The sequence below is a fragment of the Aulonocara sp. 'chitande type north' Nkhata Bay genome, linkage group LG12 (genome assembly GCF_057382095.1).
Source record: "Aulonocara sp. 'chitande type north' Nkhata Bay isolate Kocher_YH1m ecotype deep benthic linkage group LG12, A_spYH_male_GT1.1, whole genome shotgun sequence".
NCBI lineage: Eukaryota > Metazoa > Chordata > Actinopteri > Cichliformes > Cichlidae > Aulonocara > Aulonocara sp. 'chitande type north' Nkhata Bay.
In genome coordinates this window covers 23,066,907-23,094,807 of record NC_141355.1, presented here as the reverse complement: position 1 = coordinate 23,094,807, position 27,901 = coordinate 23,066,907, and the positions used below count along the sequence as shown (strand labels likewise).

General features: G+C 42.0%; 1 protein-coding gene and 1 pseudogene across 7 annotated transcripts in view; one reads left to right on the top strand and one right to left on the bottom strand.

The window, feature by feature from the left end:
- LOC147317489 (uncharacterized) overlaps positions 1 to 21,039 on the top strand; it is a 38,642-nt gene extending 17,603 nt beyond the window's left edge. For 2 of the 7 annotated variants that reach the window (XM_086314474.1, XM_086314471.1), the window contains exons 7-20: positions 4,252 to 4,401; positions 5,144 to 5,475; positions 5,554 to 8,997; positions 10,348 to 10,899; positions 12,368 to 12,456; positions 13,368 to 13,589; positions 13,833 to 13,997; positions 15,037 to 15,136; positions 15,372 to 15,503; positions 17,014 to 17,100; positions 17,277 to 17,375; positions 18,339 to 18,380; positions 18,778 to 18,817; positions 19,664 to 21,039. In XM_086314474.1, coding sequence (XP_086170600.1) covers positions 4,252 to 4,401; positions 5,144 to 5,475; positions 5,554 to 8,997; positions 10,348 to 10,899; positions 12,368 to 12,456; positions 13,368 to 13,589; positions 13,833 to 13,997; positions 15,037 to 15,136; positions 15,372 to 15,503; positions 17,014 to 17,100; positions 17,277 to 17,375; positions 18,339 to 18,380; positions 18,778 to 18,814 — 5,451 coding nt within the window. In that variant the 3' untranslated portion in view covers positions 18,815 to 18,817; positions 19,664 to 21,039. Of the gene's footprint in view, positions 1 to 4,251; positions 4,402 to 5,143; positions 5,476 to 5,553; positions 8,998 to 10,347; positions 10,900 to 12,356; positions 12,457 to 13,367; positions 13,590 to 13,832; positions 13,998 to 15,036; positions 15,137 to 15,371; positions 15,504 to 17,013; positions 17,101 to 17,276; positions 17,376 to 18,338; positions 18,381 to 18,777; positions 18,818 to 19,663 lie in introns of those variants that run through there. The other 5 variants (XM_086314472.1, XM_086314476.1, XM_086314473.1 and 2 more) reach the window with 5 other exon arrangements.
- A 4,667-nt stretch (positions 21,040 to 25,706) lies between these two features.
- Positions 25,707 to 27,705, bottom strand: LOC147317488 (uncharacterized; annotated as a pseudogene).
- Between the last annotated feature and the right edge of the window lie 196 nt (positions 27,706 to 27,901).

Sequence of the window (27,901 nt, the reverse complement as noted above, 5' to 3'; positions counted from 1 at the left end):
GGGGCCCGCAGCCACGGCACTCAGTAAATGCCTTTCTGATGAGACGCACTAGGAGACAGCAGGTGCAGGGTGGGCCTCCCAGGGACTAAGATTGAAGACCAGGAAGCCAGGGTGCCCCGCCCCTCCACCCCCTCTATTTTTCTATTACTCTCTGGGATTCTGTGTCTTTCTTTCTTGCGCTGTAGTGATTTTCTGGGTGAGCAGACTCATAAAGCACATAGTGCTGTAGCCATGTGAAACATCCCTATATTAAGAAGGAATGCATAAAGATTGCATTCTATTTACAGTATCCTGGGATTTCTTGATGGTTTTTTTGTTTTTTCCCCCAACTAGTTTAAGTGTTAGATTGCATCTTCTTACATAGTAAAAATACTCTTGTGGTATAAACACATCAACAAGATTCCAAGATACATATTTTGATGTAAATTTGTTTGGCTACAGTGCACATTATACTGTTTGTGTCATGTACAAAAATATGGCATTTATTGAAACCATTTTGATGCTGCACAAGAGTCTCCGCTCCATCTTCAGCATCTTACACTGATGTTTCTTCCTCATCTCTGCTGAAGAAGAATCTTCTGAATCTTTCTCTTCCCCATTTTCATTCTCCCCCTGTGGCTTCCTCAGGCTTTGAGGGCAAACAAATAAACAAAACAAAACATTTATAGACTCAGTGCTCGCATCTTGGCCCCCAAATCCCCGCACTTAGAGCTGAGTGAATGAAGCATGCGGAGAAGGCCCATATGAGATAGACTGAAAGACATTTGGGTTTCTTCCTCTGCAAACTTTCATACCACCCTCCCCTTTCCCCTCTGTCTTTCCAAAAACTTCATAAGCAGTAATACTCTTGTGTACGCATGTGTGAGCAGGAGTGTGAATAAGAGTGAATGGCTGTTAGTATGCAAGTACATGCGTGTGTGTGTGTACGTGTGTGTGTGTGTGTGAGTTCAGCAATGCGTGTGTGTTTGGCAAGTGGTATATACTGCACATGTGTGCGTGCATTTGCATGTGTGTGTTTGAGCAGGGAGGTGTCAGCTCGCTCCTTGCCACCCCATTTACTGTAGCTGTACCGCTGTGATCACAGACAGATGTATAAATCAAACCTCGCTTGATGGATTCATCAGGGTGGCGAAACGATCGCCTGAGAAGAACTCGCAACTCTCTTAGCATTCTGTGTTCTGACGGAAAGGGTATGCAAAGAGCCTAAATGGATGAACGCTTGATTAATTCTTTGCCGGAGATGTTGGCGACAGCAGGAAATGTGTTTTTGCTTTGACTGTGTTTGCACGGGAATTTACGCACGCGGGGCGTGAGTTATGAGGCCTGAGTTTTGTACCTAAGGCTATTGTGCATAATGACGGCAGGTTGGGAGAACTGCAAGCAGCCGCTAAAGACTTGCTACCTGTGGAGCAAAGACAGCCAATGAGAGAGAGAACGTGTGTGTGTGTGTGTGTGTGGATAAAGGCCTAGTCTGAGAAACAGATGCCTATAAACAGTTTGAGAAGAAGATGTAAAGAGTTAAGATGCAAAAAAAGTAAGAGGACAGTTGAAAGAGAGAAAAACACATTTGAGTTTATTGAAAAAGTATTTTTATTTTTTTTTAAAAAAGCATAGAAATTGTACTCAAAAATGTTGTGTCAACCGTGGGTTCAACCCTATTTTGGCTATTCATAGTAATGGTTGCAGGTCAACGGTGTGACAAGTAGTCATCAAAGTTTTGATGTTACAGCTGGTCTAAACCAAAAAAGGAGCTCACACAGCTTACGCTGACACCACACAATCGCCAACATAATTTTTCCTTCAGTTGTCGGTGTAAGTGTTGTTTGCCTTCTTTCTTTCTTCTGCGCTTAAGAGCTCGATGCGATGCTGGCAAATAGACAAATCATAATCAAAAAGATCTGCCGGCATCACAGAATATAATCAGCATTTAGGGAAAACACAAAAAAGCATCATGCTGCAAATACAGAAAACTCCACTGCGAAACGCTTCAGAGTTAACAGCACAGAAGCCTAAATGAAATAATAATGAATGAAGGAAAATAACAGCATTCAACCCACTTAAGCTCATTTTGCACTTTGGCAACAATTAGTCCTTTCCCAGCTATCTTCATCACTTTATTGTGCCTCCTAATAGCCCTCTGTGCTTCCTGCACGTTTATGGTATTTTGTTGTATTTTCTCCTTTTGCAGAATTGGAGTTTTGCTTGGAGTTTTCTTAGTTTGCCTTTGCTTTATATTTTCTTAAGTTGTAGTCCATTGAGCTTTTAGTGCCACTGAGTGCAATTGTCTATTGCTGGAACTTAAGAATAAGGAGCATACAAAATGACCCAATGAACTGCAGTGAAGCATGTAGTAAAAAGCCACAACACTGGCCGTAAATATCAGTTAAATATCTCAGTGCCTGCTGACTTTCCAAGCTCATCATTTTAAGATCACCTCACATTTCAGAATGTAAAGTAAGTTTTCTCACTGATGCTAAGTGACAGCAAGGACTGTGAATTTAAACTATCTATACAAGAACAAGGACTTTCACCTTTTGGTAAACACGTTACTAAAAAGTCAAATTAAAAGCAAGTCAAGTGAAGGATTTAAAGTAACTAGGTTTCTCGAGGTAAGGCGGCCACCGGTAAGTGCAACAAATGAAATACAGGTTTCTGTGTCCATATCCTAAGGTTCATGGAGATAGTTAGCAAGTGGTTTTTATATCTAACATGTTGATAATTTATAAGAAAAGGCAATCTGTGTATCTGGAGGTGGCAGAGGGAGAAAGAGGAGGGGCAGGCAATATGAGTAGTAATTTACTCAGTTAAGAGCCAAATGGCAGACAGACTGTCGCCCTGCGTGTTATCGCAGAGATTCGCACTCTGCTCGTTTTCTGACTATATTTCCGTGTGTGTGTGTCTGTGTGTGTGTGTGTAGTTTTGAGTGCATATGCACACAGTTGGCTCTTAGCTTCACTAGCATCATCTGATCATTTCTGTGTATATTGTACCATAAATGATGAAGCCTTTATTGCTCTCCTAGATCTCACATGTGCGTACACCAGTTCATGTCGGCTCCTAAACTTGCATCACAGCACACGAGCGCAGGTGAACTCATGTGTGCGTCTGCATGCGTTCGTGCCACGTGCGCGTTTGCTTGTGTGTTTGTACTTATGTGAGTGAATATGTGTGTTTTAACGAATCTTGGGAGGCTTCATTGCACTCATCAGGATATCAGTGTTGAGAAATGGCAGTGTCAGTGAAGTGACAGTTGTGTGTGTGTGTGAGGATTGATGAGCCCGAGTCTGACAGCAGCCATATTGTGGAGCGAGAGAAGGATGGAGGGATGGAGGGAGGAACAGTGGGAGGAGTATTGTGGCCCCCTCATCCTCACAGGTTAATATTGACACAGCCTGGGCAGATACAGCGCCAGAAGCTCTCATCAATCACTTTCAGTGGTCCGATACAAATACACACACTCGCGCGCACAGGCTTAAGTAGTGAGACGGACCACACACACACACACACACACACACACTGCCGACTGCACAGCAAAGAAATGCATATGCTGAAACGTCATTGGACTGACACGATCTGGCAACACGAGAAGAAATAGGTTTTCATGTCTGCAGCAGACACACACACGAAAGTCAAACTTCCTTTATTAGTTTTACTCTAAATATCTCTTTTGTTTAAAAAGTTCTACTTAAATAAGCACGGCAACAATTTTGAGAACTTTACAAAACAAACAGTTGTACAGCAAATCTAGATTAATCAAGCAAATATGTTTTCAAAAGTATCACTTTGCACACTTTATAGCATAGCAAATTACGGTTCCCATAACATTGTTGTTAATCATTCCAGAGAGAAAGAAAAAAAACAAGTTCCCTTGACAAACAAAACAATTAATTAATGCAACTTTCCATCCATCAATCACTGTGTGTGTCACTGAATTACCATAATCTGTGCATGGTGGCTGTTTTAAGAGCAAACAGTTAATTTCCAAACAATAAATCACAAAGTGTCTCTCTACCCCTCTGTGTGCTTTGACAGCTTCGTCTCTCATTGCTACAGATAAAGGGCTTTTTTTTCTGAAACCACTCAAGTTTTACTAAATTACATTAAATCATATGTGCAATAAAAGGCAGAGTCTTACAAAGTTTCCTATGTGGCTGTATATAAAAATAGAAAAGGTTCATCATTAATTTGAACACTTTTTTTTTTCTACATAGTAGTAAAAATTTTATGTTTGTCCTTTTTTGTCACTTTCAGGACTGGCATGATTATCTGGATGTGCTTAAATCGTTCAGTCACCACCATAGGTTCGATGGTATTGTGGTTCTCTTATCCATCAGTGATTCAGTTCACCATCCCCGCCAGCAGGTGGCTGTCTACTCAAACAACACAGATATCCTGAAACAGGTAAAATATTCATCAGAAGCAACAAACAATCATATGTCAGGAATGAAGCATAAAGTGCTTCTTAAATACTCACAGCTCTGTAATGGTGTCTTTAGTAAATTGAATAAATATTAATTTCTTTTTAAATATTTCCCTGACTCTGAAAATAATGTGTCAAAAGAAATACCTTATGAAGGAGACCGGAAACAAGTTTTTTATTAACTAAAATGTGTGCAGCATTAGTGTATAATCACCTGGCATCTCATCCTTTTAATTTTGCTGGTCCAAAAATGCCTGTTTTGTTTTTACTTTTCTTATTACGCTAGGATATGTTTTATGTCATATACATTGAACTAAGCTAAAGTCAAAATGTGGAGATTACAGTTGTTTCAAGGCAAACTGCCACGGCTCCTATACCCTCTACAAAATGCCTTGTGTAGAAGATTTAATGACTCGGCTTTAGTTGTAAGGAAATGATTTCTCTTTTAGCACATAAACACAGCGTGGGTAAGTATAAGGGTGCTTAAAACTGCATCTGGTCAGAAGGACCAATAATGCTTTAATAATGCTTTTTTTTCTTAATGTGGCCCTAATACTCCTTCATACAACAGCAACACTGAAAAGCATAGTAGTCAAACTGCTTGTTCTAGAAACTAGACAGATATGTAAGATATGGCCTCACTCTAGTAATCAAACCATTCAAAAAGATGAACTAAATCAAATAAGGATTAGGTGGTATATTTAAACAAGCTTCTCATTGCAGATCTGCTCCGAGCTTGAAGAATCCTCCAGCTGGTCTCTTTCTGGTGAACTGGAGGCTCTGGAGAGTCTTCAGGTTTATCATATTCCACTGAACACCTCTGCATCCTCTGGTTGTCCACCACTGCTCGCGGAGGAGATCCAGGGCATCCTTAAGGACTTTGTCGACCGGCGTAGTTCTGTTTTAGCCTGCCACCCCAGCAGTAGGACTTCTTCCACAGACGGAGTAGCAGGCAGTGTGGAGTTCTCCCAGGGATCGTCTGGCATCAATGACATGGATGGTTCTGATATAGAGAGAGCAGAAGGAGGCAATGGCGACACAGTGGCAATAGCAAGGTAGAATGTCTGAATGTCTACAGTTTTTAGAGAAAACATTATGTTCACTCATACTTTTGTTTTATCTCCTGCAAACAGGGTAATGGGAGATGGTGAAGAGGACGCAGGAGGTGCAGGAGTCAATGTCGGTGGGGAGCTAGTGAGCCCTGACAGCGGAATGACCACCATTCGTAGCAGCCGCTCCTCCAAAGAGAGTTCGATTTTCCTTAGTGATGACAGTCCGGTGGGTGAGGTGATAGCTGGTGGTGGTCCAGCAGCAGGGCCAGGAGGACTCTTTCTGAGAAACCCCTCTCCTTTGGGGTTGTTATCTCTTTCCCCTCCTGTCCCACCAGAGAGGAAGAAACACCGCTCGAGCAGACACAGGAGCGATAACTTTGACCTGTTTCATTTTGACCCGCTGCATAGCAGTGACCAGTCTACGCCAGTAGGAGGAGAAGTGGCAAATTCTGGAGAAACAGGATATGAAGATGAAAGAAGAGCAGGGAGCTCTAGTCTGTCAGAGCTCGATGAGCTAAGCTTTCTTGATTTCTCTGCTCCCAACTCAGTGGGAGGTCTGGAAAGTGGAAATTGTTCAATTGATCGCCGCGGTTCAAGCCATGGGAACGAGATGATTGACACCGTGGTCCCTCCAACCCCGGTCAACAGCCTGGTTGGTAGCCGCCCACCCAGCAGTTGTGGCGTCAGGTTCTTTCCAGAAGATGTTGTTGAAAGGATCAATTGCCTACAGCATAAAGACAGTGTGTCATCTTCTTTGTCGGAGACCTGGGATGAACTGGGCTTTGACACACAAGGAGCATTGTCCTCAAGTGATAATAACATGTGGAATAGACCCAAAGATTCTGAGAGCCCACCTAATATTTTAGAAGAAGTTGGAGGCAAAGACTTAGTGGGTAACATGACAGAAAAGGAAAGCAGACAAGAGATCTTAAAGTCAGAGAATTCCCACCACAAAGGGAAAAGTCTTGAACCTCATCTTAGTTTGATCACAGAGCAGACTGAATGCTATGAAAACTGGAAGGATGAGTGGAAACCTATTACTTTGGATGATCTCCAACTGACGCCACCAGAGGAAGACTTAACTGGAAGAGGCAAACCTGCTATTATTGGAGCACAAGAAAGAGCAGCTTTGGCCACAAAGAAAACAATCCTGAACACTTTAACACCGGACACATCTAAAGAAGAGGACGAGGGGGTCCACAGAAAAAAAAGGGAGCAACAGATGGAGCTTTTAGACTTCTGGACGTACTCTGCACAGAAAGGATTTCTTAAATCTGATAGCGGGACCACCACGTCTTACCCCGAATCGCTGGATATGTGGAATATGACAATCCGGGATGACAGTTTATCACCTCTCACAACCCCTGAGAACTTATCTCAAAACTCTGGTTCTTTCTGTGGACTGAACACCAATATCAAGGGTGGAACATCTGTAGAAAATCCACTGGGATACTCAGATGGTGGAATGGAGATGTGGAACACCACCATACAGGAAGACAGCTCTTCCGCAATGACGACTCCAGAAGCACCTGAAAATGGAAAGGACCTTAGTCACATGGATTCAGTGGATGCCACTGACACTGTTGGGACACATGCCAACAAAAAGGAAGAAGAAGACAATTTAGAAGAGAAGAGTGATCCATGTGAAGCATTTAAGCAGACGCCTGAAGTTGTGAAAATAGTCATCGAGGCTGCAGAGGGCACAATGCAGAGTGAAGAAACAGAAGGCATCGATGTACAAGGTGCTCAGAGTCGCAAGAACTCTGCAGATGATGACGATGACACATCCACCTATGAGGGCACTGACGTGTGGCAGTTATCCATCTGTGGCATGGTGACCTCCACCTCTGAATATGACAACGTAGGAGCAGGTACATGGAGCCTGGCATCCTCCCCTGACACCTCTGGCTGCCCTGTAGCAGACATGATACACCTTGAGGAGCAGTCTAGCCCTTTTATAGCTGTGAGCAAACCCATTCTGACAGATCAGAGAGTAGATATCACAAATAAAGAACAGCCAGACGACCAAGTGTTTCTGTTTGAGGCAGCCAGTGAGATGGGTGGCCGAAGCAGAGAAGGATCAGAGGAGACTGAGTGGATAGAGCAACCCAGAGATCATTCCCCATTTCTTCTGGTCAACTGCTCCACTGGCACTCGGCAAATTTCACAGTATCCAGAGGAAGCTGCTGAACCACAAATCCAGGCTGACCAAACATTATTCCCAGCCTATGTGACGACCAATGAAGGTGAGCATGCCACAGAAAGTCAGGTGGGAGCTACAGATGGGAGCAGAAGACATGTAGATGGAAAAACAACAGAAACTGTATCTCTGAGCTCCAGTCCTGGTGGAGAGAAGGACCTAATGGAAAACCCAGACAGTGGTTGCACAGATAGTCCAGATGAACTTGGCCTAGAAATGGAATACATCATCGTATCTGGCACGGTAAAAGAAGCTACAAGAGAGTGCCTTGACAGACCTAAACGGAGTGAAAGGCAATCAAAGGCAACAAAAAAGTCCCTGGAGACATTTAGCATGCTGTCATATGCAGCCTCGGTACTGCAACGTCAGGCCCAAGCTGCAAAACAAAATTATAACAAAGAAACACTGCCAAGTAAGTTACACCAAGTCAGAGGAACTGACAGTGCTCCCAATGCAGACCAAAATCAACCTGTCGAATCAACTCCCTACGAAGCAACTCATGATAGTGCAACTGACTGTCACGTGGTTCCAGAAATTATCAGTCCCAGCCAATCGAAAAATGACTCGGAAGCTTTTCATCAGTCTGATTCAAGACCAACAAGCTCCAGTCAGTCAGAGGGAAATTATGACAGTGAGTCAAGCATTGTGCCCCGCAGTGTGTCTCCATCATTAAGATATCCATCAGATCACTTCTTGAAAACCAGAGAGGAGGTTTATGTCCACTCACAGATCTCAATGGAAGATTCAGACGAAGGCGGGGAGACGCCACCCGCTCCTTCTCCATGTCCTGCTTCCTTGGGTGACTTCCAAGTCTGGGGGGCTCAGTTAAGGAGAAAGGACACGTCCCAAACCACGTCGGAGCCACAATCCCCTGTGCTTACCAACAGTTCGGCCTCTCATGCCAGCTCTCTGATTGGCACCCCAGTAAATGAAACAAGTGTTTGCATTGACAAAAGACTAGGATTACCATTTTCTGGAGATTTAATGGAAGAGGAAAATGACGTTGAGGAGCAGGATGAGGAAACCAACACACTAGAGAATGCTGTCCTTCCAAAATGGACTTCAGAAGTGCAAAGAGAGAGGGAAGAAAGACAAGAGTTTGCATCTTCAGACCTGCTGAGCTTTAGTGATGACTTAATTGGAGGGTCTTCATTTCAGCAAGCAGGATTACAAACACATGAGCCAAAGAGAGATGGGTTTCCACTGAGCAGAGTGGATTACCGTGATGGACGACCTATAAGGACTGAAGATTGGGATAAATGGTCTATTGGACAACAGCCTGGAGACACTGGAGCTTCACAAGATAATTATTTACCTGATTTAAGGTAAGAAACACAATCCAAATGCATATGCTTTCCAAATACTCCGGAGTTAGTGGTGACTTCATTTGTGTTGAGTAGAGAAGATATAGAAGTAATTCTGCAGCACTCTGTCTTCTTTACTTGATAGACTTTTCTATTCTCAGGCTGCTAATGGCAAATAAATGAAAATGCCTGCGCACACCGACCTGTATCTCTCTCTCATTCACACACACGCAACTCACACACAGGCAGCCCTCCTTCCTTTCACTTTGCCTTAATTCTTTTAGTTTCAAAAGTTTTCTCAATGAAGTCTTTTAGATATAGATAACTGAACATAACTGAACTCACGAGCCAGAAGGAACACCTAAGCACCAGAGTCTGGTGTGTGTATGGACGGATGGAAGGATGAGTGACTGACAGAGGATAAGAGCCTGAAGGGACTATGTTTGTTTATAATATGTGAGTGTGAGTGAGAAAGAAGCAAGCCTTGCGTGTGAATGGATGCATATCTCATGTGTTTAGCAGCCTGGTTTGATCTGCAGCTCTGTGTGTTTTTGAGTGTGTTTATAAATCTGTTTATGCCTCATTAGATATGCATTACCTGCCTCATTACAGCTGCAGACCCACCACAGCTAATGGAAACAGCTCCCTTAGCTCTCTTGCAAGGTGTTGGCATTGTGCGTGTGTGTGTGTGCGTGTGTTCATTCATGCACTGGTACCTTTAGCTTCAATAGTTCTTTAGTAAATAAATCAATAGAATATACTGTCTATGAAGTGGAGCCTGTTCTGTATTTCAGAGAATTACAAATATATCTTTGGCCTACAATGTTGAAGACATTTTATTTCATTCTCTTTATTGCTGATTTTAAACACTGATGAAATAGTCCTGTTGGGTTAGGTTTAGTTTCACAAAACACAATGTAAATGTTCTTAAGCGCTAATCAATGTATGCAAATATACATCTTAAAAAAAGAACAACTGGATTTTTCTCTGCTTATTCTATAGTTTTTATTGTCATCTTTGCTTCCTTCCTTTTCCAGAGACATATTTGTGTTTTTTGGCACATTACCGCCACCTGTTGATTGGTAGAAAAATGGCTGAATTTTAAATCTTGTCACCCTGGTACCCATGAACATGCATTTGTGTCTTTGCACGTTTAGAGAAAAATAAACAAACAAAAAAAGGGTAATGTAGCCTTCAAGGGCCCCAAATTTTCTTAATGATATATTATCACTCCACTTTTTAGGTGTTTGGTTTATGAATGGACAGACTAAAAACATTGTAGAGATAAAAAAGTATAACTGTGACTCTGTGTGTATTAATTCTGAATATTTTTCCACTCTCTCTTCAATTATCCCCTTTTTCCTTTAAAAGAAGACACCAAGACATAACATCACAAGTGTCGTCCCACCCTGCTCAAGAAAATGCTGCATACCAGTGGTCCGGACAACAGAACACAACTCAGGGTCAAACCCAGTATGGCTATAACTATCATCACATCGATCAAAGAACTGAAAACCAGTGCACCTATCCAGCCTTTGTAGAGAGCAAATCCAGCCGACAGCAGGATGCCACTGACGTCTATGCCGAGTTTACAACTGATGCCACGGCTACAAAATACAGATACGAGCAGACTCAGAACTGTTTTGAAGCTGGAGATAAATCTCCAAACCACTTGAGTGACACACACTTCAGGTGTCAGGACACAGCTGAAAGTCAGTATATAGTTGCCTCCACTTCTTTGTGCACTTCTGACTTCCAATACTCTCAATATCCAGCTAACAGCCAGGGTCAGTATGAGTCTCAGTCAGACCATGCTCATTATCAGTCTGAAGGGAAGCCTTTCTATCAATCAGATGTCCACACTGAGACAGAGGATCATGCACGGTATGTGCTGGAGGGATATGTTCATTTTCCCCTGTCAAGGTGAGCTTTCATTTATATAGACTCAGTCAGCACAGCAGGTTATTCACTGTGTAAAACCTCAGTTTTTACTCTTTTCTGGAATTTAAGCTGTACTACTTTCATTAGCTAAGAGTCAGACCCTTCTTATGTCTACCCCTTGCTTAGTAAAGATTTTCTATCACTGGTCTTTTTAAACAGACTAGAAAAAAATCACATGCAATGTTGTTTTGAACCACAAGGTGGCAGCATAGATCAATCTTGTAGTTCTTTTTTTAGTGGTCAAAGCAGCAAGGCTCATATTCTTCTCATCATTCTCTTTACTCATGTTTTAGGCTAAATGTGTTTTTGCACTAAAAACCATAAGAACTGGAAAATGAAAATGGTCCAGTGGTCTCAAATTTTGTTTACTACGTAGAACCCAAATCTGACTCCACTGCACTTGTATAAGGCATTACAAGGATCAAGGACATTGCATTGTATTATCCATAGGACGGAAAGCATAATAGTTCCAATGTAAAGAGGGACTGCACCATATTATAGATTTTTATACATTTAAAAAAATGATTATATAAGCAGAAATGGGGTCATTTCTAATGTACAGTTAGCAAAATATAGTCCTTTATGTACATATAGTAGTGAATATGTAGATAAATATACCTGCAAGGGTTTTTGATGTGATGTTTTTAAAAAAACAAAAGTCAAGTTGTGTAATCAGTCTCTAGGTTGTATGCATGTGTTTCACATGTGGCTGTGCATGCATCCTGTTCATTTGAGTATGTGTGTGATTATTGCAGGTCAGATTTTTCATAATGGTTTGTGTTTTGCTCCACTTTGTAATTCTGATAATGTGCGGCCTCTTTGGGATACACAGCTCTCCCCTGTCTTTCATCTGGTTTGTGTGCCTGTGAGTTTCCATACACACACAATAGGCTTTTCAATAATCAAGTGGTCATGTGACTTGATAGTGGGGAGAGAGGTTCAGCCACTCGTGTTCAGAGAAGACAGGTTGAGAGAAAGGTAGAAGCCCATAAGATGGAGGTTTTTTTAAAGGGAAAAAGAAAACCTTTTGCACATCTGTGCATATAATCATATGTAAGTGCTCTCTCTATGTTGCTTCTCTCTATTGTTAGAGGCCTTATTCAAATCAGGGTCAGTTAGAGGGGCTTTAGTTTAGGGAGGGGGGAGCTTCCAACACTGCTCAGCATTGTTTCTTCAGCCCACACGTGCAGCTTGGGAATGAAGCAGTGAGTGCGTTTCTCTCTGTCTGCTTTGTCACTTCTAAATTATTTCATGTCCTGAGTCAAACAAACACATTTTACACTCGCTCGGATTCAGTGTCATGGGAACAGTTAGTGCTTTTCACTATATAGATGATTGTATTTGGCTTGTTTGGCCCAATACTTTGTGTAGTTGTGCCTCTGGTGTCAGTGGTTGTAGCAATGATAATTTATGTTGTGGCTCACTATTGTATTTCTGAGCCTGTGAGCAGACACTCCCAACAGGAAGTTGGTGCAGCTGGGATGATGATGAAGATGGCATCCAATGAAGACGCTACAGATGACAAGGAAAACAAAGAAGGTAATTAAACACAAAGTTAAACGTTTGCATTGTTTGCGTGATTTTCTATAAATTTGATTGTACTGTGCACAATTGCATTTCTTTATATTTTACTTCTGCGGAGACAAACAGTAGTTCTGAAAACATCTGTGGACATTCACTGCACTTTCACTTAATTTCAGTCCCCTCATTGTACCTCATCATTTTCACAGGAACTGTTTGTTTGTTAACACTTAACACTGACTGAATCATTCAATTTAAATGATGTCTTCATTACTTTGTTACTAGCAGCCCTGTCACAGAGGTACATAATCTGCCCCCATTTCTTTAAATAACAAAGTTTGACGGGCTTAAAATGGTATTCTGTGCCAGCAAGGTGAATCACTTATAACCTGTTAAATGACGTGGTACTAGAGAGGAGAGTATGTCGGTTAGTCAAACCTCAGACTGCTTGGGAAAAAATTTCTCACACACTCAAATATTGTCGAGGCGTTTAAGAGCTAGTTCAGTGTTCCACCCCCACAATGAGCACCGCATTCTTCCTCGTCAATCTATGTGTTCTGTTGACTCAGAAAAGGCATTTAACTGCGTCCCACGCAATATCCTTTTGGGGTGTTTCAGGAGTATAGAGTATCTGGCTCAATGCTAAAAGCCATTTAATCACTTTCAACCAAAGCATTGCCATCAATAAGACCATGGTTCTCAGCCTGAAGAGAGTGCCCATTCAGATGGATGGACAGACAGACACTTTAATCAAAAGGATTCTTCATTTAGGAGGATTTACCAAAGATCCTTAAAATGAATTTTTTGTTGATTTAAAATAAATAAATAAAAACATTTATTTTCATAAGGTGTTCATATGATAATCTTTAAATGATCAAAAAATGAAAGTGGAAAAAAAAAGTTATAAACAAATGACTTTCTCTGCACAGACCAGCCCTCCTCAGCTGATATATCTGGCGGGTCCAATCAAAGAAGAAAGCTGGCAGCTCCACCAATGAACGTGTCCCTGGACCACAGTGAGGGGTCTCTTCTTTCAGAAGACACCCTGGATACAGAGGATGACGGCTTGGATACTGGGGATGACCTGGATGTCAACTTAGATGAGTTGGACACACCTGACGAGGCCGACTCACTGGAACTTAATAAACATGGTGACAGCAGACACATTCTCATTGGAACAGCCACAATTAAAAAATACAAAGACTATTTTACAGGTTTTTTACAGCATGCAATTTTTACAGATAGGAGTTAAGGGTAAATTGTGAAAAAAGTAAAGACACAGCTTGTCAGCCTCGTGTCAAAACTACTGGCCCATCAGCTCTCCACTATATGTTGTCTATTAAATTAAAATCAAACTGTTAATATGTATTTGATTCGATCTTATGTCACCTCAGGGGACTCAGAGGAGTCCGTTTTGGGTGGCGGAGCGGCATCAAGAGATCCAGGCCACAGAGCAGCAGAGGAAAGCAGGCTGTGGAGGAGCGTGGTGATCGGAGAGCAGGAGCACCGCATTGATATGAAGTGCATTGAACCCTACAAAAGAGTCATTTCTCATGGAGGTACGTAAACACAGCTACGACAGCTTTCAGTTGATAGCATTGGATGAGCCTCCCTTGCAGTTATCTTGCTGTTTCTCATCTTTTTAGTTGAATCATACAACTAAACTGTGTGTGTGTGTGTGTGTGTGTGTGTGTGTGTGTGTGTGTGTGTGTGTGTGTGTGTGTGTGTGGTGGCTGCAATGACGAAAAGCGAGAATATCAGCCCTCTCTGAAGTTTCCCCTGTGCTTTGATACAACTTTTTCTGCTGAATAAAACAGACGTTATGATGGTGTAGATGTTAATAAATAATGTTAATAATGCATAGTTTTACTTGTCTGTGGAGGCAAAAAAGATTCTGTCTTCATTTTAATATCATTTAATTAATTAAACTATAAAACTGATAAAAACTGATAAAGACTGATAAAAAAATGCTGTTGTTTTATCAGTCTTTCTGTTGACAGCAAAAACCTAAGAAAAAGTGGTAGCCGACTGACGCGGATCATTATATCTATGCCACAGTGTGTGTCTATCTGACTTCGCACTGAAAATATTGAAACAATTACTTGATTGGTGCATGCCGTTTAATAAAAACCGCATGCAAGTCCGTTGCAAACTCATATTACACATAATTAAAAAGTTGATGTAACTGAAAAGAAAACTAAAATCAGATCTGAAATCAGAATGAAAACTAGTTTAGAAAAGTGTGTTGGGGTTTCTGATGATTACCAAAAACTTTGCTGTGTAATCAGAGTTTATCAGATGTCAGACTAGACTCTTGTTTGGCTGAGACTGAAAAAGTATATAAAGTGTGAGAAGTATAAATATGTGATGGGGTTAAGTAGAGGACTCTTTCTTATTGATGGGACTGAATGTTTAATAGTGAGGGTAAAGTCCCACTCACATTGACCCATGTGTCAACCACAAAAATAATAATAGTAATTGCTTTTTTAACTGATAGGCCTTGAATTAGTTATAAACCGGACAAGAATGTTAGAAAAATGATTTGTATTATGATTGATATGTAACGTGATAGTCATGTTTGTGTCTCTCATGTTTCAGGTTATTACGCTGAACAGAAAGCCATCATTGTGTTTGCTGCATGTTTCCTACCAGAGAGCAACTGTGACAATTACAATTATGTCATGGAAAACCTTTTTCTGTAAGTACATTCAAAAATGACCGTGCTTCTGGGTTAGCGTACGCTGGCGTGTCTTTCTGCCGCTGCTCTCTGTGTGTAGCTCTGTTTTTATGTACATCACGCCCGTGTTTCATCTCTTAACCAAAGCTTCTCACATGTCATTGAAGTGACGAAAAGAAAACTTTGCTACAGTCACAATGTCTAAAATAAATAAACATGTCTAATCCACTGTATTTTGTTCTCCTTCTCTTTGTAGATATGTGATAAGTACACTGGAATTAATGGTGGCTGAGGATTACATAATTGTATATCTAAATGGTGCCACACCTCGCAGGAGAATGCCTGGTTTTACCTGGATGAAAAGGTGCTACCAAATGATAGACAGAAGGTAATATTAACACAGATATGTTTATTGCAAATGTAATGCCGTAGTATATGTACCATGTGATTTCATTACAGATTATATGCATGTTAAGTTTTCATTGATAGTGTGTATTATGATTTCTAAAAAAAAAAAACTCACTTGACCCTAAAAAACACCTTTAAAATATAGTGAACTGATTAAATTGAAACTTCAATTCAGTCTGGTTTAGTGTAGTTTAGTTTAAAATCCCCGCAGTGCAGCAACCATTTTTCTGGCGTCATTAACCTTTACACTTTGGCAGCGCACTACTCAAGCTTGGACATTTTCGATCATAGCGAAACCAAAACAAACCACACACACAGACAAAAACATTTTTAAAAGCCTTTTTAACAACATTTTAAAAGCCTTTTTAAGCCAAAGTCATGTCGAATAGATGTTAGAGGGTTTTTTTTTATAATCTACCTTTTCTGGTTTCTTTTGTTATCTGTCTTGACAATAAACGTATTATAAAAGAAAAATGAAAACGACAAAAAATGCAGTCATAGATGTAAGGACCAAGTAGTTTAGTGTGATTAGGTAGTTGGCTGTAAACCATGAAAGTTCACTGCTGCAAAACAGCCACTACTTTAATATTTCCCATATTGAAATAACCTATGTGCTGTAATCAGTTTAGTTCTGTATAATTATATTGAACGTGGAGGTTTTCCAATCTGGAAATGCACTGGCTATGATTTGGTGACGTAACCATTGGGGGTGACAGCCAACGATTCTCCGTCCATGCCTCGAGATTCTGCGTGTTCACGTGAATCTCGAGCGGTCCAGGCCTCGAGAGCCGGTGTCCTGTAGGTTTTAGATGTATCTTTGATCCATCACAGCTGATTTCAGTGGTTAAATTACCTCCTCAACATTTCTTGAAGTTCTCCAGAGGCCTGGTAATGACCCAGGGTGATATCTAAAACCTGCAGGACACTGGCTCTCGAGGCCTGGTGTTGGCCACCCCTGCTCTACGGTATTTCTAGTTGTGTATACTCTAAGGAGAATGCAGTTTTCATTCCCAAATCTAAATGTTGTAAGAAGGTAGCTTTGTTGATGCAAATATTTCAAACTCAAATAAAATGGTGGACTATAAGTTCAGTAGTGTAAATAAACTTTATATAATAAGGAGGCTCTCTGAGCAAACCCGCATGTGAGTAATATGATTTATTATTGCAGAACATGGCTTTTCTCTCTTTTCGTGTTCCGGCCATTAAAAGAAACAGCAAAAGAAAAAATGTAAAACGCTGCGCAAATGTGAAAGAAACAGTCTGATCTTCCTGCTGTTAATCCTGTTGCTAATGTACTCCATTTTCTTCTTTCAAAATGTTTGTTTTGTCTTTGTTTTCTTGTATTTTGTATAATCTTAGATTACTTTCTTTAAAACGCTTTGTGACTCTGGTCTGAAAAGTATTGTATCAGTAGATATCAATGATAAGCTATAGTCATCAGTGCAATTGTACTCCTCTTTTGTGTAACTCCTGACTGTTTTGTCCCGCAGACTGAAGAAAAACCTAAAGATGTTCATCATTGTTCATCCATCCTGGTTCATACGGACTTTGCTAGGAATTACCAGACCCTTCATAAGGTCTCAGAGTTGTAATTGCTATTTGCACGACTCTCCCAGCTATTGAAATTCATTCAGATTCATTTATAATTTAATTGCAGTCAAAGTCATGGAGATCTTCATTAGAAAGGATTATCATGTAGCATTTAGCAAAACCATTTTTTACTGTAACTCTTTTTGATTTCTATTTCCTTCAGTTCCAAGTTCAGCAGTAAGATCAAGTATGTGCATAGTCTGCAGGAGCTCGGAGAAATCATTCCTATGGAGTATGTGCATATACCTCACAGCATTGTCAGGTGAGCCAGCCTGTCATTAATATAAATGCCATTGGTTGTTGATCATGGTTGATCATGGCATTTAGCCAAGGACTTCGGGGGAAACAAACCACAACCGAACCACATCTTGCACATAATACATTGTTGTGAAGTTTCTGGGTGTTAAACTTACCTGACTGGTGTTCAGCCCTATGTAATTAAATTTACCTTTCTTTCATCTAGTGAAAACCGAAAGCCCGTTGGTTTCTGACATTCCTGTTCTAAACAAGTCAATCAAACTTTTTCCCAAAACTGGCCTTGAAACGAATCCACTCCAGCCTATTGGATACAGTAAAAAATCAGAAGTTTTAAAGCCTTCTTAAAAACAAAGATATTACTCTGTTTTAATTGTATGATTTATTTTTTTCTGTACTCATGCCTTTGTTTGTTAATGTGTAAGACCAGAGAGCTGTTTTGACGGGTTCCTTTGATTTACTAGTGTATACCAGATTTTCTGGAAAAATTGATTGCACTTCTTTTTTCTTCAGGTACCTCAAGTTGCTAATCATCACTTTTAAAACTAGATCGTTTAATTAATTTGTAGTTAAACTTCATTAAATAAAAAGAAAGGGAAACAATTTACAGGTTTGGTTTGGTTTTTTTTTGGTTGTTAAGCAATTTTGACTTCTTTAGGTTAAATTGGATGTTCTGTGGCCCACAGCCTGAAATGAGTTTGACACCCCTAGTGCAGAATAAAAGTCCTCAACGATATATTTAATGTGTGGTGCATGTGGCATTTTACAACCATTATTGTAGTTGCAACTATGTTTGAATATTTATCTAAGTCTTCAAATACTCTTACTTCTGTAATTGCATTTTAGAGACAAATTGTTTTTTGCAAATCTACTCAGGAAATTCACTGAATTTCCTTAAAAATTTAAACCAATCAGTGCAGATTGTCATCTTAAGTGCTTTAGGCATGTTTACAAATTTTTCTGCCCAAAGGTATGACCAGGAGAGGAGTTTGAACAAATTTGCATGCACGAGGTAAACCACTTAATCTGCCTCTTTCTATGAGTTGGTTATGTCTAATTCTCCCTGAAAATCCTTCATTAATTTTCTCATGCTGAGACTAACCTTTGACTGTCTTCTTATCCAATACAAAGGCACATTTTAAAAAAAAAAGCATTTTGATGATTGAAATATTGACTCATGTTGAGGCAAACTGTTACACCCCATGCATTGCAGTACATTGCTTTGACCTTGAATACTCTCACCTTTGAGCACCAGTGCTTGTTTTTATTTTTATCAATTCATTTGTCAGTGCAAGTGTCGATATAGGCTACTGATCCCCAGCTTTTGCATGTCTACTGACAGTATAGTTGCTCAGTTAACATCCGTCACTTACTTTTGCTTTCTGACTTTCAACCTAATGCTAAACCAGACTGGACACAGAATTGCAGGACACAGCAGCAGAGTAAGTGGTAAGTACTCTGCTGCTCCCGTTTAACCGTTTGTGCAATAATAACAGTGTGCAATACACATACACTTCTTCTTCTTTTTTTATTACTAAGTTAATATACTGTGTTGTGTTGTTTGTGTTGCGTTGTGATGTGTCATATCGTGTCGTGTTGTGTTATATGTAGTGCCGACGTAGGACAGTTTTCCAATTTCATTGTACTACTGTACTATGTATGACTGTGCAATGACAATAAAGAGTTATCTTATCTTAACAGGAAATGTTTGAAAAAAAATAACCCACCCCAGTTCACTCCATTCACAAACATTCCAGTCAAACAGATTGCCAAAACGCTTTTGAAGTAGTTCCTCCTCCAGAACCAGCCTTGCAGATCCTTCCCAGAATGATCAACTAGGCTGTTAGCTTTTAAACCTGCCCAGGTCCTTTTGAGAAAGTACTGATTTGTCTCTAACTACTGTTAGAGACAAACAAGGGGAAATTTATTGAAATATTCCAATGCTAGTATATGCAAAACCTCAAGTATGGTAGAAATGTGGTAGAACATCCAAACACAACGGGTTAGGCTTCTGTATTTTGATTAAATATCATGGTTGTTTCTGACCTGTGTTATAAAACCTAGTTTTTGCAAAATCAGAAATTTGGGGGAGGTGAATTTTTTAAAAACACCACATTTTCTCAAAGATAAACTGTTCCTTCCACCTCTGGTTAGTCTGAGGTAGTACGTCTCTACACTACTGACCTGTGACATGGAAGTTGGATGTAGTTTTTGTGCTATTATTTTACTGTAAATGTTTTACTGTAAAGTGGATATGTTGCAATCATTTCTTTTCCTTCTTATCTCTCCCCTTAGAGTCAACAAGGGGAACTCTGCTGTGTGACGAGATAATTGGCTGCTGCCCTTCTTCTCCTCCCCGTGTTATGCTGTACTTGAGGACAGCATCTCTGAATTTGAAGCCAGCCTGTAGTATAAAACATGCTGAGCTGTTACAACAACATGTAACTCAGAGAGAATGATGCTGTGGTGCAATACATCAGGAAAAATCTAATTCAGATCTGAGGGTTCCGAATATACAGTAATACTGTGGTTGTGGTGCAGAGACTGTACTGTGGTGTGCTGAAGGGAAATGCTTTATACTATAATACAGTACTCTCAGCACTTCATTATGTTCTCCATTTGTTTTCTTTTACTTCAACTTTTTTGTTTACCATGCAACTCATATTATAGATTGCCTTTAAGGGTACTTGTTATTGGCTTGTAACTTACATGTATTAACAACAATCATGTATTGATAATTAACTCTGGGTTATTGTAGTAGCGTATTTTCAAAAGCCACAGTGATGTTTTTGAGTAGTACTAGCATCCCATCTAAAAAAAGCCACAAAAATGAGGCGAAGGCACACTAAGCTTACAGGAGATGTAATTTACTTTAAAGACATTTATTGAAGTATTTTCAAATTAAATTATGTCACAGTAGGTAAAACGAAGCTAACGCAGCAGTCTGTGTTAGACACTAGATCTGCGTTCTGGCACGGGATGCCACTTGCTAATCAATATTCAGTACACATGAAGTATTTGTCTTTATACATGTAGTCCTAAAATGAGTAGAAAACATGAATTCTGCATGTTATTTCAGTTAATGCTTCAACATCCCGTCTGTTTGCTAACATTTTTGTTTGCACACATAAATCCCTCCTGTCCACACTGACAGGAAATAGAAGGGCCAACCCAATTTGTAATAGTTTTCAAAGGTCTGGGCCGCTCCATTTAAAGCAAGGATTGACATTATGTCAACATCTCATTTAGCACCTCAGTCAATCTTTATATGAAATGTTTACAACCCATGTGTCACTGTGAGAATAAAGTAGAAGAGCTGTGCTGTAACAGAAGTTGTGTGTTGCATGCTTTTAGCTTGAAATTACTCTGACACATGCACACACACCCAAAAGCGGAGCACTGTGCTGGTACAGTACATTTATGTGTGTGTGTGTGTGTGTGTGTGTGTGTGTGTGTGTGTGTGTGTGTGTGTGTGAGACAGACAAATATTCTTGGGTGCTGGTGAGGAAATACCGTCTATATTACTTAATGAGATACTTTGTAGAAAGTGTCCACTGTGCAAGTTAGACCATATCGCTTTATTTATTTGTACATGTTTGTTTATTTGTGGCTTGCATGGTACTCATGTGTTGTAAAATATGTAAAATTACTTAGTTCATTAAAAATATGTTCCTCTCAAACAGTGTTTTCTCTAATTTTTCTAATAATTTACTAATAATTAAAATGATCAATAAAAGAAAACAGTGATATTAAAGGAAATTGGTATTAATTACATGTAAATGGTAAATGGCCTGTATTTATATAGCGCTTTACTAGTCCCTAAGGACCCCAAAGCGCTTTACATATCCAGTCATCCACCCATTCACGCACACATTCACACACTGGTGGCTACAAGCTACATTGTAGCCACAGCCACCCTGGGGCGCACTGACAGAGGCGAGGCTGCCGGACACTGGCGCCACCGGGCCCTCTGACCACCACCAGTAGGCAACGGGTGAGGTGTCTTGCCCAAGGACACAACGACCGAGACTGTCCAAGCCGGGGCTCGAACCAGCAACCTTCCGATTACAAGGCGAACTCCCAACTCTTGAGCCACGATCGCCCCGTAAAAGCCACGTAAAAGAATTTTGCTGGCTGATTTAACATGTTTTACACACTGAAAAAAAAAGTTCTTTCAATTTACTTGATTTTATTGTGTACATCGGTCCCACATAATATGAATAAGTATGACTGACTTAATTTTCCACTTTCATCCATCCATCCATCCATCTTCATCCGCTTTGTCCGGGGCCGGGTCGCGGGGGCAGCAGCCTAAGCAAAAAGGCCCAGACCTCCCTCTCCCCAGCCACCTCCTCCAGCTTATCCGGGGGAATACCAAGGCGTTCCCAGGCCAGCCGAGAGATATAATCTCTCCAGCGTGTCCTGGGTCTGCCCCGGGGCCTCCTCCCGGTGGGACATGCCTGGAACACCTCACCCAGGAGGCGCCCAGGGGGCATCCTTGTCAGATGCCCGAACCACCTCAGCTGGCTCCTTTCGATGTGGAGCAGCAGCTGCTCTACTCTGAGCCCCTCCCGGATGGCCGAACTTCTCACCCTATCTCTAAGGGAGAGGCCAGCCACCCTTCGGAGGAAGCTCATTTCTGCCGCTTGTATCCGCGATCTCGTTCTTTCGGTCACTACCCACAGCTCGTGGCCATAGGTGAGGGTAGGGACGTAGATCGACCGGTAAATTGAGAGCTTCGCTTTTACACTCAGCTCCCTCTTCACCACGACGGACCGGTGCAGCGTCCGCATTACTGCAGCTGCAGCCCCAATCCATCTGTCGATCTCCGGCTCCCTTCTTCCATCACTCGCGAACAAGACCCCGAGATACTTGAACTCCTCCACTTGGGGCAGGAACTCATCCCCGACCCGGAGTGGGCACTCCACCCTTTTCCGGCTGAGAACCATGGCCTCAGATTTGGAGGTGCTGATCCTCATTCCCGCTGCTTCACACTCGGCTGCGAACCGTTCCAGTGCGAGCTGGAGGCCCTCACCCGATGAAGCCAACAGAACCACATCATCTGCAAAAATCAGAGATGAGATTCTGAGGCCACCAAAGCGAAAGCCCTCCGCCACTTGGCTGCGCCTAGAAATCCTGTCCATAAAAATTATGAACAGAACCGGAGACAAAGGGCAGCCCTGGCGGAGCCCATCACCCACCAGGAATGAGTCCGACTTATTGCCGGCAATGCGAACCAAGCTCTTGCAACGGTTGTATAGGGATCGAATGGCCCGTAGCAATGGGCCAGACACCCCATATTCCCGCAACACCTCCCACAGGACACCCCGAGGGACACGGTCGAATGCCTTCTCCAAGTCCACAAAACACATGTAGACTGGTTGGGCAAACTCCCATGCACCCTCAAGTATCCTGGAGAGGATAAAGAGCTGGTCCAGTGTTCCGCGACCAGGACGAAAACCGCATTGTTCCTCCTGTATCCGAGGTTCGACTAACGGACGAACTCTCCTTTCCAGCACCCTGGCATAGACTTTCCCAGGGAGGCTGAGGAGTGTGATCCCCCTGTAGTTGGAACACACCCTCCGGTCCCCTTTCTTAAAGATGGGGACCACCACCCCGATCTGCCAGTCCACAGGTACTGCCCCTGATCTCCACGCAACATTGCAGAGGCGTGTCAACCAGGACAGCCCTACAACGTCCAGAGCCTTCAGGAACTCGGGGCGGACCTCATCAACACCAGGGGCTCTGCCACCAAGGAGTTGTTTAACTGCCTCAGTGACCTCGCACCCGGAAATTGGCGGGTCATTCCCCTCATCCCCAGACTCTGCTTCCTCCTCGGAAGACGTGTCAGTGGGATTAAGGAGGTCCTCGAAGTATTCCTTCCACCGCCTGACAATTTTCTCAGTCGACGTCAGCAGCGCTCCGCCAGCACTATTCACAGTGCAGGTAGAGCACCGCTTTCCCCTCCTGAGACGTCTGACGGTTTGCCAGAATCTCTTCGAGGCAGTCCGAAAGTCTTTTTCCATGGCCTCTCCGAACTCCTCCCACACCCGAGTTTTTGCTTCAGCCACTGCCCGAGCCGCATTCCGCTTGGCCTGTCGATACCTGTCGGCTGCCTCCGGAGTCCCACAGGCTAACCAAGCCCGATAGTTCTCCTTCTTCAGCCTGGTGGCTCCCTTCACCTCTGGTGTCCACCATTTGGTTCGGGGATTACCACCACGGCAGGCACCAACCACCTTGCGGCCGCAGCTCAATGCAGCAGCTTCGGCAATGGAGACGCTGAACATGGTCCATTCGGACTCAATGTCCCCAGTCTCCCTCGGAATGCTGTTGAAGCTCTGCCGGAGGTGTGCGTTGAAGATCTCGCGGACTGGGGCCTCTGCTAGACGTTCCCAGCACACCCTCACTACGCGTTTAGGTGCACCAGGTCTGTCCAGCGACCTCCCCCGCCACCTGATCCAACTCACCACCAGGTGGTGATCAGTTGACAGCTCAGCCCCTCTCTTTACCCGAGTGTCCAGAACATATGGTCGCAGGTCTGCTGATACGATTACAAAATCGATCATCGACCTACGGCCTAGAGTGTCCTGGTGCCACGTGCACTTATGGACACTCTTATGTTCGAACAGTGTGTTCGTTATGGCCAAACTGTGATTAGCACAGAAGTCCAATAACAGAGCACCGCTCGGGTTCAGATCAGGGAGGCCGTTCCTCCCAATCACGCCCCTCCAGGTCTCGCTGTCGCTACCCACGTGAGCATTGAAGTCTCCCAGCAGGACAACAGAGTCTCCAGGTGGAGCACCCTCCAGCACCCCCCCCCCCCCCCCCAGGGACTCTAAGAAGGCGGGGTACTCTGAACTGCCACTCGGCGCATAAGCGCAGATGACAGTCAGGACCCGTTCCCCGACCCTAAGGCGCAGGGAACAAACCCTCTCGTCCACCGGGAAAAACCCCAATGCACCGGCAGCAAGCCGAGGGGATATTAGGATACCCACCCCAGCCCGCCGTCTCTCACCAGGGGCAACTCCAGACTGAGACAGTCCAGCCCCTCTCCAGGAGACTGGTTCCAGAGCCCAAGCCATGTGTAGAGGTGAGCCCGACTATATCTAGCCGGTACCTCTCAACCTCACGCACTAACTCAGGCTCCTTCCCCACCAGAGAGGTGACATTCCATGTCCCTATTGCCAGTCTTGGCAGCCGGGGGTCAGTCCGCCAGGGCCTCCGCTCCTGGCCACCACCCGGCACACAATGCACCCGACCCCTATGGCGCCTCCTGCGGGTGGTGGGCCTGCGGGAGGATGGGCCCATGTCTCCTCTTCGGGCTGTGCCCGGCCGGGCCCCATGGACTAAGGCCCGGCCACCAGACGCTCGCCCTCGGGCACCCTCCCCGGGCCTGGCTCCAGGGCGGGGCCCCGGTAACCCTATCCCGGGCAGGGTAAACTGTTCCCTCGGTTTCCTTTTCATAAGGGTCTTATGAATCGCTCTTTGTCTGGTCCCTCACCCAGGGCCAATTTTCCACTTTCCCTCAAGTAATTAATGCTTGTCACATCAAAGTATTTTATTTACATCAGATTACTTTAAAAAATCATGTTTGATGTACTAATATTAATCTATTATCATAATATCAATGTATTGCATAATGTCAATATATTTTAATATTTAACACCAACTTATTTTTATTTGCCAGTGGTACGCAATGATATTACGTAATGTAAACACATTGCAATTACAATTATGTTCTTGCAAGACAAATTATGGCTTTAAATCCTACTTAATTTTTTCAATTGAAATATTAACTGATCATTATTGACAAAAAAGGCAAAGACTGAGTGCTACTGAACAATACACCTTTATTAAACTGTAACAGCAGTGAAAGCAGCAATTCTGCCATGAACAAGTCCAAAATCGCATCCATATAAACTTGTTAACACATTTTTAAAGATAGCCTGCAGAAATAACTAAAAGAAAAAGTTAGTTTGAGAATATATTTGCAAATGTTTCACAAAAAACTGACCTTAGCAGCAAATAAAAGAAAGTGCTTATAGATGATCCTGTCATCTCTTACATATAACATTTGTATTAATTACACAATTGAAAATGTAAACTAAATTAAGACTACCTGAAAAAAAGCAACACGCTTTTATGAATAAACAGATTTACACAAATATAACTTGTGTGTTATTTGACAACAGTTTCAGCTTCTGTACAAGTATTTACCTGTACAAGATTTCAACTAAGTTCATTTTAAACATGTAAGCAGGACATTAAGGTTGATTTAGAACATATTGCTAAAAATCGTCAGTAAAAATTTCTTACAACACGATACCAAAAGGAAAAATCATCCTGCATTGCAGTCACATGAGGGGAAAGCAATAAAAACATAAGCAGTATAACGTTACTGAACACAAAATGAAAAACTGCAAAGAATTGCAGAAGTGCAGTCTTTGACTTCTCAATGAAACAGATGGGTTTTTTAAAGCAAGAACTTTAGAGAGTTTAGCTCCATCCAGTTCCATGAAAACCTTCTGGAAAACATCAAAGTTGTAGCGAAGGTCCGCAGGGTAGGCAAGGTTTAATGCATACATGAGTCCAAATAGCATTATCACAGCAAATGCTACATTATCCAAATTCTTCGCCACCCTGATGCCTGAAAGGACAACTCTTGTTTATCTGCTGAAGCTTGCTCTTTAAGAAGATAAATTCAAACAGTGGTGTCTTCAACAATCTCACTGATGGCACGTTCTTCCATGCCCTGTAAAAAAGAAGCCATGTTAGTCATTTCATGCCAAGTAAGTAATATGACACTGTGGAAAGTCCGAAAAAAGAGGAAAAAAAAGACAAGTACATACCACATACTCCTGGATAAGCCAGCGTCTTCACCCATGTAGATACACACTCAGCATCAACATCTTCACACTGAAATGAAATGTATGTAATTAGCATCTTCATTCAGCCCTTGTCCTTCATTTAAGTTTTACTAGTGTACTTTACATAAATGTTTTTAAAGTAAAGGCACACAAATTAATAATAGGTTTACTGGCAATTAATAATAAGTTGACAAAGTGAAGGTTAAAAAAACAAGCAGATGTAAAAATACAAAATGAGAGAATTTATCATGGGAAAACATTTGAAATCTTCCACAATTGTAAAGTTTCATCCAAAGAGGATCATGTTAAGTGAATGTTGAGGCTTTATCACTTACATTATCCATTTATGCCACAATTATTTTCAGTATTAGTCCAAGCTCTCATCTTCTGTTGACCAACTTCACCAGGTTGTCCAAGTGGAGAGCCAGCTGAGCCACGAACTTTGTCTGAGGGGGGATGGTGGCAATTCTCTTAAACTCAGCGTTGATCTGAAAACATGAGCACAGAGGAATGAGCTTCAAAGGTTTAATACCTGGAAGAAGGCTGCAATCACTCATGCTGAAGAAATGGGCTGTCAAATAACAACTGTGCCTTAACCATTTTAGGCTAATACCACAAGAACACCGTGTATGAGGCAAACCTTACCTCATGGAAATCAATTAGAGCAGGCCATCTTGCCATGAAAGCCTCCACCATTGGTGCATCACGAACAACTTCATGTCTTCTGTATGAAAAAGTCTTTTCCATCTTGAGTTTCACCAACTCTGTTACTCTTTTTTTATGTCCATGTGGTGGGCTTTGACATGTCAATAGCTTTAAGAGTCCCTTTGTCTGCTACTTCTGAAACTGAGGTGAGGTTAGGAAACTCATTCCCAAGCAAGAAATCCATAAACTGAAGTCTGAAACTGCCCTGAAGACAACACTGTCTCTTGACTTCAACGATGAGATCCTCAGTTGATTCAGGCGCTCCATTAGAGAGCGAGCCTTCGACAGGTTCCGTCAGCCAAAACAGTCTTTAGGACCATAGGACTCCCCATAGGACTCTGTAGGAAAAAAAGAATTAAATATCAGACATTCAGAAAGAATCATTTCAGTTTAGTTTTCATAAAGCTATCCATACCCAATACTCAAAGTTATAAAGATCAGACATAAAAAAAAGAAGAATTTATTTAATGAAATACATGCTACTGAAGCTATTACACTTATATGAACACCTTTTAATTCTATATGCCTTTTTAAAGTTACAATGTGGACTGATCCAATCTCATAGCCAACCAATGGATAAGTATCAAGGAGTTCACAGAGTGTATATTCTTGTGGATACTGGGCTGAGCTCAAAAGCTGTGTCGTGCTCTCTGTACCAGCCACCAAGCTCTCTGACAATGTAGAATATGCTGTGGTACAATGCAGATATGGTTTTTCAGTATTCTGGCAATCCACCTGCTGCCCTTTGGGCCAGTACCATTCCATTTCTATAAGTTATGCCCTTTAATGTCACACACTGTGCAAGGTTGACCTCTAGAATGTCAGGGAATATGTACCTAATAATAATAAGCTATCTCCTCTTTAAGCAAATCTACTAGAGAGGCAGATACAGCTGAGACCTCTAATTCAGACTTGCCAAGAGATGGGGAGTTTAGATGGTAAGCTATCATCATCTGATGTT